Genomic DNA, 13799 nt, shown 5'->3' with positions numbered 1-13799 from the left:
GGACTAGGCCTAGGTTGGCAGATGGGGGCAGTCAGCCTCTGAGACAACAATTGAAACAGTCAAATAAAAGTTCCTTTTACAGAACATCAAAGTGTTCCATGATATGCAATGCAGTTCAGACATTTAGATTTATGTCCTTAAATCTATAAGTAAAGCACCTGCCTTTACAGCACCCATTAGAAAGGAAGCAGAGGGTTTGACTAACATTAAAAGTCTCCTCCATGGAGCTATCAAATTACTTCACTTCTAAGACAAAGAATAATTATTTATTTATACCTACTCTGATTAAAAGCTAAGACGTTATATTAGGAAAAAATTCACAGTGGGGGGGTTCCCATAGGTACAGTTCTTTCATAAGAGTACAATAATGGCAGGGTTTCTGCCTTAAATATTTTATTTATACATATATATGTTCATATATATGTACAAACACATACACATGCACACAATTTAACACAATTGCTTCGGATTTAACCCTGGGTTTAGAGGATGCTGGGCAAGGGCCCTATCACAGAGCAACATCTGCAGACTGTGAATCAACTTGCAACAACCCTTCAATCCTGTTTCTAATATTCTTATTCAATCTTGCAGAACCACACCATCATTACATGCTAAGTCGCATCAAAATATTACATGAAATTACAAAACACTGAGCTCAACAATTAACCTCCCTCTAAATATGAATTTTGGTTTGGTTGTTTTGTTTTTGCAACCACTCACTCAGTTGTAAGGGTCTAGAAGGAATTCTTTCAAGAACTACATCCTAAAAGTAAGATCAAGGTAAGAGACTTTAAATCATTTTAGTGCAACATTTCAAAGCACACTAAGTGTTCTCAATTCCCAACAGCAGCATGCTTATGATATGACAAACTGACTTAATCCTGAGGGATAAACTAAGATGACTCAAGACAGATGAGATGCCATGACTCTTTAACTGGAGCCACTGCGACTGGACCTCCCATAAGCCACTACTCACCAGATGCAGCTTGCTGCTACTCACTTAAGGAAACGAGATTAGACCAAAGGGTCCCTTTATCATTTCCTACCCCACTGCTCATGGTTACAGTTTTATCTAGCCAGAGCAGAAAGAATATCCATTTCCTCTGTTCTCTGAGGACAGCTGCCTATTTCAGAATACATTCTGATTTCTTCTCTCCAGCATCAACTGCAGGCTGTATATAAACTTAATTATGAATATAAATGCAAACAGAACCTCTGCATTTGACGGATCACATGAATATAAATGCAAGTGAACATTATTTCTGCAGTCCATTATCTAAGCATCAATCAGTACAATGAGCACCTAAAAGGTTTTGAATTGGAAGACTGAATTCAAAGTGCATCATTCTCAGTCCAATTTCTCTTCTCTCTACGTTTTAACTCCTGACTCACCATTGAGCCTCTTATCAACTTTTACTTTTTAAAAGAAAGTTTTAAACGTTGACAATTATGTGTATGCATATGTTTTTTGCTCATTTTCAACATCTACTACTCTCTCTCACCCGTGTCCACTCTCTCTAGACAACTCCTCCAAAAGTCTTCTCCTATTCAGATGTGGTTCAATTTGTTGTTCTTTTATTAACCCCTGAGTTTAATTAGGATTGCCCTCATGAGGAGGGTGTGTTGCTTTTTAGGAACATGGCAACTTACCAGTAGCTACACCACTGAAAAAGAAGAACCAACCTCATTCCCTGCCTCCAAACCCCCACCCGACCATAGAACTTGCCAAAAAGCTCCTGAACTAAGGGTGGCATTAAAGTGTTTTTGAACAAAGCACAAATATCCCTCAGTGTAAGACCAACAACTACACTCATCCAATCAATTATTAATGTCTACATTTTCCATCTGCCTAGATGTGAAAGAGAAACGCCCCAGTGTCAGGGGTGGGGACTTATCCCACAAAGCACCCAGCTGTCTCTGAGAAAACATGCGATGACCATTTCCTAGCCTGAGATATGAGAGGCCCTGCAGTTCCTGACACAAGCTTACACCAGACAGACAGGCAGACAAAAGAAACCACAGGAAGACAAGAAAAACATATCTGTTCATACTTGCCTGGACCACAGCCCAGTTTAGAAGATGGCTGTCATGGTTTACCAGGAAACCAACAGGGAGCAATATCATAAGGAAAATAGCCTCATCCACAGTTGGACAAATCCAAGTGTGTAATCAGCAAGCACAACAGTGAAAGTGATGAAAAGAACTTCACAGAAATGAAAAAGTCAACAAAACTATGCTCCTAACTGGAATAAGTGAAACCATGCTGGTGGATGGCACCAGTGGAATGACAACTTCAGCAACAATGTAATCTTCATAAGAAAGCAGGCCTGAAATGGATGGAACTAGAAGAGATCGTCCTGAGTAATATAACCCAGAAACACAAGGACGGGCATTGTACATACTCACTTATAAGCGGATATTAGTCTTATAATATAGGATAGCCATCTGCAGACCTAAAGAAGCTGAACAAGGAGGACCCTAGGGAGGATGCTTAAATCTCATTCAGAATGGCAAATAGGATAGACACCAGAAGCAGTGGAAAAGAGGAAACTGGGAGCTGATTTAGAGGGTCCTCTGAAATGATTCACCCAACAGGGGATGGAAGCAGATGCTGAGACTCACAACCAATCTTTGGGCAGAGCGCAGGCAGCCTTATGGAGGAAGAAAGGGGTGGGAATACAGGGACATGGAGGAGACAGGAGCCCCACAAGGAGACAACAAAACTAAAAGATCTGAGCCCAGGGGGCCCTGCAGAGACTGATGCACCAACCGAGAACTATGCATGGAGAGGACCTAGACACCCTGCTCAGATGTGACCAATTATCAGCTCAGTCTCCAGGTGGATCTCTGAGTGAGGGGAGCAGAGGCTGCCTCTATCATGAACTCAGTTGACTGCTCTTCAATCACTCGCTCCTGATGATGCAGCCTTGCCAGGCCACGGAAGAAGATTATCCAGGCAGTCTTAACAACTCTGGGCAAATGGCAATAGTGGAGAACTCCCCCTTGCAGTGGACTAGGAGAAGGGGATGGGAAAAAGTGGGGGGAAGCATGTGACTGGGGAGAGTTGAGGGAGGGGGCTTCAATCGGGATATATAATGAATAAATTGTGAAGAAAAAATTAAAATTAAAATTAAAAAAAAAAAAGAAAGCAGGCCTGGAAGATTATCAATGACACATGTGAGGTGGCAAGCCTGAGACAGGTATGTCCATCCTGTGGCACACATCTGGCACCTCCTTGGCATCAGCTGGGCAGACTAATGAACCTGGTCCTTTTACCAACATAGAATTAATTCCAGGTGGGCTGGCAGAAGACACGGAATCAAATCCCAGACAACACAATCTGTATTCATAATTGTAATTACTCTTTCTTGAGTCTCTTGCAGAACCTTGCAATGGCTACATCACTGGTTTTGAATACAGTGCCATTGGTGTCTCAGACCCGGTAACTTTGCCATAGGAGCTGGACTATGCTTCTTTGCCACTGTCCCTGGCTTCCTCTCATGAGATGCTACCAGCATTCCCTTCTGCCCCCAGTTGTGACAATCAACAATGTTAATAGACATTACCAAGTGTTTGCTTGCTGGACGAATTGTCCCTGCTTGAGAATCATTGGTTGAGCTCACTGAAGCAAGACAGCTCAATGAGCTGGTCCCAGTGTGTTACAGACGCCACACCCACCACGCTATTATACAGCAACAGCAGCACCGCATGCTGTTGGTATCAGTGCTGGCAGAGCAGGGTATAACCAAACACCACCACTGTCAGTGTAGGACTCCTTAATATCCCTGTCCTAATAAACAGATCAAAAATCATACTTAGCTTACTGTATTGCAAAGTTAGAGCCTGATATAGCATCTATCCTAGGTTCACTCCTTCACACCTCTTTCTCAGTGGACTTAATGAATGACATCATAACCAGGTTGCTGGGATGTATGCAGAAGTGCACATGAGGACACTTTCTTTACCTCTGCACTCCTGTAAAAACTTTGCCATGAGCCGATAATGTCACTGAAGTACAAATCTTTACAGATGCCAAGAGAGAATCTAACTTTTCTCATTATCCCAGTAGTTTGTCATCTTCTTTTCAGGAACATAGCAAAGTACCTTTGTAATTTTACAGCACACTGGAAACACAGTTATGATTTCAGGGCTGACTACTATGAACATCCTTTCTGTCTGTTGTTAAATCTTGTAATTTACCTATATAACCTTATTAGTAGAGAAAAAAGAAAATCGGGATATTGTTTTCAACTACCCAGAGTAGCCTTAACTAGAAATCTCCCTGTCTCAGCCTCCTCAGCACTGGAATTACAGGCACATTTCACCACGCCTTGCTTACTGATTTTTTTTTCTAGTAAAAAAAAAAAAACAAATGAGCCATAAAGGCTAAAAGTACTAAAAAAACAAAACAAAAACACTCATAATTCTTCCATCCCCCCAAAGTGTTTACGTGTGTGTGACCTACAGACATATAAATACAAATAACTCACAGCAAGTCATAAAAAAAAAATCAAGAAAATATTTATGGAAGTAGAAAAGTAGTGTAAGTTTTATGAGTAAATCTGAGAAAAAGAGAAACTTTTCCTGAAGATAAACATGTGTTCTTAAGTGGGTCAAAGGTCCAGATGACATCACTGCTGGCTTGCAGATGCAAAACTCTGTTAGTGTTATTACACAATCCTTCTGCAGATGTGAGTTCTTCCTAGCAAAATCTAGAGAGCCGTACCATTCACATCCAAGGAAAACATCCACCGTCAACATTATCCCCGGTTTTCTCCAACTACACCAAATGCAGAGGATCTTTCTCAAGATCAGTGTTCTTGCCACAGACCCATTCTTACTTTCAAAGTACAAGGAAGGAGAAGTGGGGGGAAGGGAGCCAGGAAGAAAATGAAAAGCACCAAGCTCCAAGCCTGACCACTTGCCTGCCCTTGCCCTAGTATCTTTTACTGAGTCCCTTCCAGACTTTGCCATCTTGGCTCCTACGCGTAAGAATTCTCTTCTAGAAATCCAAATGCAACTTATTAACTGGTCTGAGGTCACACAGATACTAATCAGCAAGGGGACAGGAAGTTCAGTGATCTGCCTCCTAGTCACACATTCTCTCCTGCCTCTGTCATATTCTCCACAGATTCCATCTGGAGCGTGAAAAACCAATGTTTTAAATGGAAAGGTAAGAAGTGCATAGAGCGTACATAAAAGGGAAAGCATGAGTTCCTGTCAAAGCAGGAGCTTGTTCAGCCCTATGCCCACTTGGCCAAAGGCAGATAGGAAGCATCTGATCAGGTGATAAAGGCGCTGCAAAACTGCATCACACCCCGAGCTGCACCACAGAAAGCTGCTGCATGGCTCTGTTAGTAGGGGCGGACACCATATTGCCACACAAATCTCACTGCTTTTTAATAGTGGAGGCGCATGCTCAAATGTGTGTAACACCTAAAACATCTAGGGTTGTGTAATTCTGACTTCCACTTTCTTGGCTAAAACCTAATTGACTTCATCCCATGTCCTCATACAACTACGCACTGAAACTGCTGTTTATTTATCTCAATGGTGGAGGTTAAACTGACCCTTCACTCTCCAGGCAACCGCTCTACTGCAGGGCTACAGCCCAGTGCCATGCACAAAATAGAAAGGGGAGGATATATTAGCTACTTTTCTCCTCACTGGGACTAAAACCCTCACAGAAGCAACTTAAAAAAGGGCTGACTCACAGTTCAAAGGTCATTATGCCTGGTATGGCATAGAATTGCCCCTCAGTATCTGGTGGCAGGACCCTTCAGCTTGTTCACACTGTGACCAACCAAGAAGCAAAGAGCTCAGCCTCCTGCTTCAACTTCCCAAGTAACAGGATTCCTGGTGTATGTCAGTCTCTTCCCCCAATTTCTTAACGAGGGCATAGGCAACCCAAAGTTAAGGGTAACAGGAAAACATAACATATTTCATAGAATGGAGTGATGCTGGGACTCTAACTCCAAATATTCTGTAACCTCCCAAAGCAGTGCCACCAACTGAGAAGCAAGTGTTCAAACACATAATCCTGTGGGAGGCTGTTACGGAGGAAGCAGAACATTTGCTATCTTCCCTACTTCAGACATATGCCCCTCAGCCACTGCGCCTTGACTGACAATTCACTTAGGGGCATGTCACCTACTGACACCTACTTAACAAACACCTAGCCACCCTGCCAAGAAGCCTTCCAAACCCCCTTTAGTCACAGATCGAGCTGTGTGGTCCTAGGACAGCAGCGGTATAGGATATAAGCATATGTAACCTATGCTTAACTTTGATTTTGTTGGAAACTTGAATGTTCATATGGCTAATTCATAAAAATGAAGAATACTAGCAGTTAGTGAATGTACACTTATTTTAAAATCTCAGGAATAAACAGGAAGAAAAGATAAATACTTTATTAGTCTTCCAGTATGCAAAAAAACCAAGGAAGATGTTTTATAACACAACTCTTAAATACTGGGCACTCTTGAAATAACAAATAATGTCATAGTCACCACAGTTTGATTTTTCAGAAACAAAAGTTTACTTTAAAAGGAATTATTCTATCTAAAAGTGGTAACTGATATTTGACTATGCTTGGATTCAGGATTAATCCTGTTTTGTTTCTTCCTTCTAGATATTGTAATAAGAATGTCACTAAAGTAATAAACAAGACATCCTGAAAACCAGGAGAAATTCAAGTTTTACTTCTTGATTCATTGTTAAAATTATGCCTTAATTTTTTTCAAACCTTTATCTTTTTTTCTACACCTCATATTTGGTTTTGTTGAAATGTTTTGACCTTAAATGGCACTCACACAAATTATAAATTTTAAATTTATCTTAATTAGAACTTCATGTTATAATTACTGGAAGCAATTGCACAGCAACTATATATATTACTACAAGATTTGTGTTTATGGTGCTGGGTATTGACCTCAGAACCTTGTCCAGGCTAATCAAGTGCTACTCCATCAAGCTAAGTACCACTTTTATAAAATTAGTTTGAAAGTAGCACTATGACCATACCAAAATGCTTAATATGAAACAATCCCCCAGTGTGTAAGAGGACATGAAATCCTGAATGAATGTGTGTTGTTGACATGAGGACAGCCATATCAAGGACCTGAATGCCTCAAAAATCCATCGGAATGGCAAGGCCTTCCCCAAGTCAGGCTCTGGAAAGTGGCAAGGCTTCCCCTGGTCAAAGCGTGGATCCAGCTGACCTTTAGTTGAAACATGCAGAAAGTACAGACCACAGCTTCCTCTTCCCAGCACACTGCAGCCTCACACTGCTCCTCTACAGAAATTCCCTGTTCCTGTTGCGTTTCCAGACTGTGGCTGCTGTGTCTGTCATCTCTTCTTCATTCCCTGTTGCCCCAGTCAGATCAACCATGTGACTACATCAAAATGATTCATATTAAAAAGCCCCCTGGTTAAATAAAGGCCCAAAATTATATCACAGAAGAATTATATGAAACAGATAACAGCAAAAAACAAAAACAAAAACAAAACAAAACAAAAAACAGAAAAACTTAGCAGCCTGAAAAATTACAACCATTTATATCATTATATCATTGAGCACAGGAGTTTTCCTGATCCCAAATAAAAGGTTAGAAGCGGTTACTTTGGTATCCACCAACTCTTGAAATATCAACAGGTGGAGGACTACAGTTAATTCTTCCATCCTATAGTTTGAACCCTTGAGGATGCTAACACTCTGTATTAGCACCAATAGATACAGATGACAAACAACAGGCCTACAAAGTCGAGAGGCACTCAAAGATAAGCTTTCCAGTCTTCTCAAAACATTTTTAAATTTTCAGGGAGCAAATGTTCGCAGCTAACATTTAATAAGTATTTTTGTGCCAAACATCATCACCCTTATTTTAAACCATATCAAAATTCAATTCCCTCATTTATTGTCTTTCCCACTAATCCAAAGACTCCACAAAATTGACACACTGAAAATTTTATCCCCTAGTATGGCTAACCCAAATAAGACATTCAATTATTTGCTGAATAAATCAGGTTATAAATTAGTCAAAGTTCTTTTAACTGTTCGCCATAACCTCTGGGTTATGAAAATGCAGAACAGGAAAAAGCACACAATCAGTAGAATAAAGTCTTTGTTGCGTTTTTTTCTTATGTGTCCCACATTTACTTGCCTATCTCTCCTTCCTTCCTTTCCACACGCGAGACAAGCATTCTAATATTGAGTCACATTCCCAGCCCCTTCCTTGCCATGGTTTAACAATTTTGTCTGTTTCATGTTCATTATTCATTTGGCTCATTTGTTACTCATAATAATCATGGTGTAGCTGACACCACAACTTCAATATAACAAAATCTAAAGTTTCCAGGGTTTTATGTCTGTTGTCAGGATGACCGAGCTAGCTATGAGTACAGACACTACTTCACCAGATAATCATTCTTCCAGTACTTTGCTCAAAAAACTTGAATTAACCAAAATGGGCTTCAATTATAGTAATTGATTAATATGACAGACACCAACTTTAAAGGTTGATAGGGCTGAATTCAATACCTGCCTTTGCCACCAACAACCAGCTGTGTGGCTTTGGGCCTACAATTCAACCTCTCTGAACTTCGATTTCCTGACATGTAAAATTGGGACATAAGTCAGATAAAGTTTTAAATTCTTTGCTATATGAATATAATGTAGATCAACAAATACAGTATTATTTCAAATAACTATTAGTGTTTTGTTTCTGGTCTTATGGGTCAGATTTATCTACTACACCAGAATTTGAATGTGTAAAAAACATCAATGAGAAACTTATTGGACTAAACGGCAAAGTATGGCGACAGGGTAAAAGTGTTATAGAAGCATACACGAGTTTACGCTGGTACTGGCTGACAGACACCTAAATCAAGATGTAGGTACCTTGTTGGATCAGGATAAGAATCAGAGGTAACAACGTTGTTTAATCCTAAAACCAAAACTAAACGGTTTCATCCATAAGATGAGAGCAATCTTCCTCCACAGCCTGGCTGATGCTCAGTGAAAGTGTCAGGAAAACCACCCACTAACTGCCCATGGTACCTAGGAGCTAGGCACTGAGATTCGGAGCAACTCACCCCGGAGACTCCGTTGGTATTGCCCCAGACTGTCCTCCAGGACAGAGTTCCCTGGGGACCTCGCCATAGGGTCAGAGATGGGAATTGAGCGGGAAAGTGTCCAGTGTACCCCTCCGAGGACAGCCTAACATTGGGGGTTGGGGAGCCTGCTTCCTGTAGCGGCTGTCACTAGGGAGCCAGGAACCCCGGACCGAGCTCCCGGGGGCTTTTCCTACCCCCTGGCCCTCCCGGTGAACGTCGGGAGTTGTAGTTCACAAACCCAAAGCCTGCATCCTCGAGAGTCCTACGAACCATCCAGACACACTACGTTTCCCAGAAGGCGATGCGATTGGGGCGCCGATCCGGCAGCTCAGTGGCCTGAGCAGGTTGCCAAGATACGGATTGGCAGGCCGCGCCCTTTCCTTTTTGCTCAGTTTGGATTAGTCCCGCTGTCATGCCATCCTTCAGCCACCTGGATCGACCCGCTGACAGAAACGGCCCGGTGAAGGCCTGGACTCTTCAACATGGGGCCGTTGAGGAGTTGATCCCTGAGCCCTCTCAAGGATTCATTGATACTAAACTCTGTTTTAGCAAGGATTTCTGTCAAAACTGTTTTTTTTTTTTTTTTTTTTTTTTTTTCCAGAAAACGAATCTTTTGTAAATCTTCCAAACAGCCAGACTGGGAAGGCGGCGGACACTACAACTCCTAGCATGCCCAGAGCCCCGCCCTCCGCGTGGAGTTGGCGCGCTGCCCGTTGGGAATCGTAGTCCCGCTTGGTTGCGGTCCCAATCCGGCCAGGCGGCTCTTCATTGTTCAGGCAGGACTCGCGAGCACGCCTGCGCAGTGGGCGGCTGCGCGAGCGTGTGGGTGAGACCCTCCTCAAAGCCCCCTTTCATTGTCTGGGTCTGGCGCCTGCGCAGTGAGGGATCGCCGGGCCCCGGCGGGAGGAGGGAGAGGGCCTGGCTCCTCGCCCTCTGCGAGGCGCCTGCGCACTGAGCGGCCGCTCGCCGCCGTTCCCGCTATGTGTGGGGCGTGTGTGGAATAACGTTATTGCCCAGCGGAACCGAGGGGCCCCCCAGCTCCGCAGCGGCGGCGGCGGCGACGACGACAACGGCGGCGGGGTGGGGGCAAGGACAGCGTGGCAGAGACTGACGGGCCGCGCCGCGCCGCGCCCCGCCTCCCGGTCCGGTCCCTCTCTGCGGCGAGGGGTAAGTGATGCGCTCGGGGTTGCCGCGGCCCGGGATTCTGCACGTCCCCGTCCTCTGGGGCTCCGGCGGCCGGGGTCCGGGCGCGGCCCGCGGCGGGATGGAGCGCGGGCCCGGAGGCCGGGGGGCGCTGCGCGGACGCCCCGCGCGGACACCGCCCTCTCCTCCCTGCCCTTCCCCTCCCCTCCCCCACCCCGCAGGCTGAGGCCGCCTGCCCTCTCCCGGGGCCGGTTTCCCCTCCGGGCGCCGGGTCCTCCTCGGCTCACTCCCGGCTTTGTGCAGCCGCCGCCTGAGCCGTCTGCGATCGCCGCTGCGGGCGGAGCGTCCAGAGAATGGCTGCGTGGCCTCCGGGGAAGGGAGTTTTCCGGAGAGCCCATCCCTTTTGTAGGGTTGGTTTCTCGGGGTGTCGGGAGTTGTGGGTGGGGGGTCGGACGACGAGCCTTCGGGTGGCGCTGGGGAGGGCGTGGGAGACGTGCTGTCACTCAGCCTGCCCGGCGACTGCACCCCACCTAGCCTCGGGCTGGGCAGTAAACCCACGGGAGGAGCGAGTGGCTTCCTGTGGGCTTCATTGTCCCAAGACTCAGATGGAGGGTTTGGGTCTGGTTCCCTTCCATTTTATTCAAGGGGGAGAAATAGCAGCTGCGTGACACGTACGGAAAGACAGGGAATTGTGCCCTAAGTCATATGATCTGTTTTGTGGTGTCGAGTAGTTTTACTGTGGCCGTCTTCTCCCTCCCACCCCCATACCCCAGAATGTAAAGAAGACAGGCTATACCTGCCAGAGTCCAGGTCTGCCAAGGTGATCAATATAAAATTACTAGGTGACAATGAAGGCTGGGCTAGGTAGATGCTGACAGCGAAGCTGTTGTTTAGCAGCGAAATGAACCAGCAGAATTATTTTTTCCACTGGGTGGGTAAAGCGTTCATGTTCCTGAGGGAATACATTAGGATACAGTTAAAGCAAACAAAACAAAAAATAGGCTGGCTATATTTCCGTTTCTGAAATTGATTTGTTTTTATTCTGTTAATGAAAATTCAACCGTTGGAGAGAGATTGAAGCAGACAACACATTTCCTTGAAAATGCATCCTTTAAAATAATTTGAATCTTAAGCTTATGGTGTTTGCAGTGCTTTGCCAACCTTTCCGCTTAAAACAAGCAGATGACAGGATGGAGCAGGATGAGGAGCAGGTGGAGGAATAATGTGAGCGTCACATTATAGATACAGAACCTAAATCTTTATGGAGATGCCCAGTGTACTCAGCCTTCAGGGACCGAGGAATCAGAAATAAATAGCAAGTTACAAACAAATCTGTCTGCGGTTTTGTTTTTGTTCGTTTGTTTTGTTTTTGCCATTGTTTTAAAGGGCTTCTTTTAGTTCCTCCCTTTGTAAGTTATAAAACTTCGGTGTCCTCAAATGGGAGTCTTAAGTGGGCTTAACAGAAATGAAGAAGATACTATCACAGGCAAAGTTGGCTAACTTGTCTGCCTACGCTGAAGCAATGGAAGGCAGAGCCAAACAACCGAGACCTATACCACACTGTGATCTCTCCTGTGTGTATGCCCTACTCCCCTCGTCTGCACAAATAACAGAGAACATTTTCTGTATGCTTCATGAGTGGTCTGCATCAGCTAACTCAGTTCTCACAGTTGTATTAATTTACCCCTTGTGTTGTGACATAAATTAATTATGCTGAAGTAGAGCTTGAGTTTGATAGACTAAGGGAAAATGTCTTTAATGTGTGCTTTTTGTAAAAGCAGACTGGCTTCCCTACTTATTAATAACCAAAATGTAATATGTCACAATATTTTATACCATGCTCAACTCTATAATGTGTTAAAAATAAAATGTACACACAACAAGAATTTATTGATGTTTGTATTTTATTTAATTAGTAAGTTATATTCTCAACTAATATTAGAACTCACCTTTTGGTAACATTTTGGGGGTCTTTGCTATAAAGTGGGTTTTTTAACATTTAATTTTTGCTCTTTAATTCTACTCTAATGTTATTTTTATAATATTAGATTACAGACAATTGTTTGTCTGTTTATTGTGGTTTTTTTTAAACAGGCTTTCACTGTGTAGCCCTGGCTGTCCTGTGACTTGCTCTGTAGAAAGGCTGGCCTTGAACTCAGAGAGATCTGCTTGCCAAGTGCTGGGATTAAAGGAGTTCACCACCATGTCCAGCTTATATTTTAGCCAATTTTTAAAACATTTATAATCATGTTCCCTGTGTGAATTTTATTCCATAAAATTTTAATATTTGCCAATAAATTTCATAGTGTCCTAAAATTATTTTATGTGAAATACATAATCATGTTTCTTATTTTAGCATTGGAATAATGAAATCTGCATTGTAAACATCAGCATCAATTTTCCATGCTAATGCAAATATCAGAGTGGTTTTAAAAATTCTGTACTTAGTAATTTGTTTCACTTTCTCATTTCTTTTTATTTCCTGAGGGAGTCAAAACTCAGTTTTATTATTGCATCTGGTAGTAATCAGATATTGCACAAGCTCAATGTTTGAGTTTCTTATCCATGTGGATTTGCATTTGGGGGGGTGTTTCCATGTGTGTATATGCATGTTTGCATATGTTTAGGCATGTATATGCTATGCATATGGAGGCCTGAGGCTGAAATTTTCCTTCATTGCTTTTCTGCATTGTTGGTTTTGAGGCAGGTTGTCTCCATTGAACCCAGGGCTTAGGCATAAGGCTAGCCTCACTAAGCAATCTTATTTCAGGGATCCCCAATTTTTACCTTCTGAATAAGCTGTGCTTCCCCATGTTTCCCCACAGGTCACCATACATTTACATGGGTTGTGGTGATCTGAACCTTGTCTGGTCATCTTGTTTGCCCAGCAAATACTTTAACCAGACCCTGTATGTTTTATTCACTCAACAAAATTCTGTTCCTGGTATTTTTTTTTTCAATTTAATGCCTACTGATTTTTCTTGTCTTTTATCAGGTTGTTAAGTAGTATACTATTTAATATGCATATGAAAGGTGATACTATCATATCAAGTTGTAAAATACTTGTAGATTAGCTATGTCACCAATGTTTGGTGAGTACATAAAGATAAAAACATTAAACATTGACCTCTTTCACTAAAATAAAAGCAAGTTTATTAGAGTAAAAGCTTCAGACCGTCTTTTCTCATTTAATTTTTCTTAACAATGAGAATTTCAAGTAACTACCCTTGGCAAAGTGATCTTTGATTTATTTGCTCTGATGTTTTATGAAGGATGTGTTCAGTACTGAGTTCCCTTTTTTGTGGTATAAAAAGAACTAAGGAAACATCTGTACTTGATTAAACTGGATATATAGTCCAGTTTAATTGAAATGATTGTGCAACTGGATATGTATTTTTTAGGCAAAGTAACATAGCAAATATTATTAAGCCTGTTTCTTGTCAAATGACAGCATAAAAGAAACTAACAGGAGGAAAGCTAATGTCATATAAATTACTTGCATACAATAGTGACTGAATAAGGGTGGGGAAGAATCTCAAGCA

The 13799-nt window shown here is 42.8% G+C and overlaps 2 protein-coding genes across 12 annotated transcripts in view; one reads left to right on the top strand and one right to left on the bottom strand.

Annotated features, from left to right (window-relative positions):
- Sdccag8 (SHH signaling and ciliogenesis regulator SDCCAG8) overlaps positions 1–9480 on the bottom strand; it is a 202421-nt gene extending 192941 nt beyond the window's left edge. Inside the window, exon 1 of one of the 2 annotated variants that reach the window (XM_060364754.1) lies at positions 9094–9480. In XM_060364754.1, coding sequence (XP_060220737.1) covers positions 9094–9160 — 67 coding nt within the window. In that variant the 5' untranslated portion in view covers positions 9161–9480. The remainder of the gene's footprint in view (positions 1–9093) is intronic. The other variant, XM_060364755.1, reaches the window with a different exon arrangement.
- A 98-nt stretch (positions 9481–9578) lies between these two features.
- The window catches only part of Cep170 (centrosomal protein 170), a 103471-nt gene continuing 99250 nt past the window's right edge, over positions 9579–13799 (top strand). For all 10 annotated transcript variants that reach the window (XM_060364753.1, XM_060364752.1, XM_060364751.1 and 7 more), the window contains exon 1: positions 9579–10281. The gene's annotated coding sequence lies outside the window, so the exon portion shown is untranslated. The remainder of the gene's footprint in view (positions 10282–13799) is intronic.

The sequence above is a fragment of the Meriones unguiculatus genome, chromosome 11 (assembly GCF_030254825.1).
Source record: "Meriones unguiculatus strain TT.TT164.6M chromosome 11, Bangor_MerUng_6.1, whole genome shotgun sequence".
NCBI classification, from domain to species: Eukaryota; Metazoa; Chordata; class Mammalia; order Rodentia; family Muridae; genus Meriones; species Meriones unguiculatus.
Note: the sequence above shows the minus strand (reverse complement) of the source record. Positions and strands in the feature narration are given on the sequence as shown.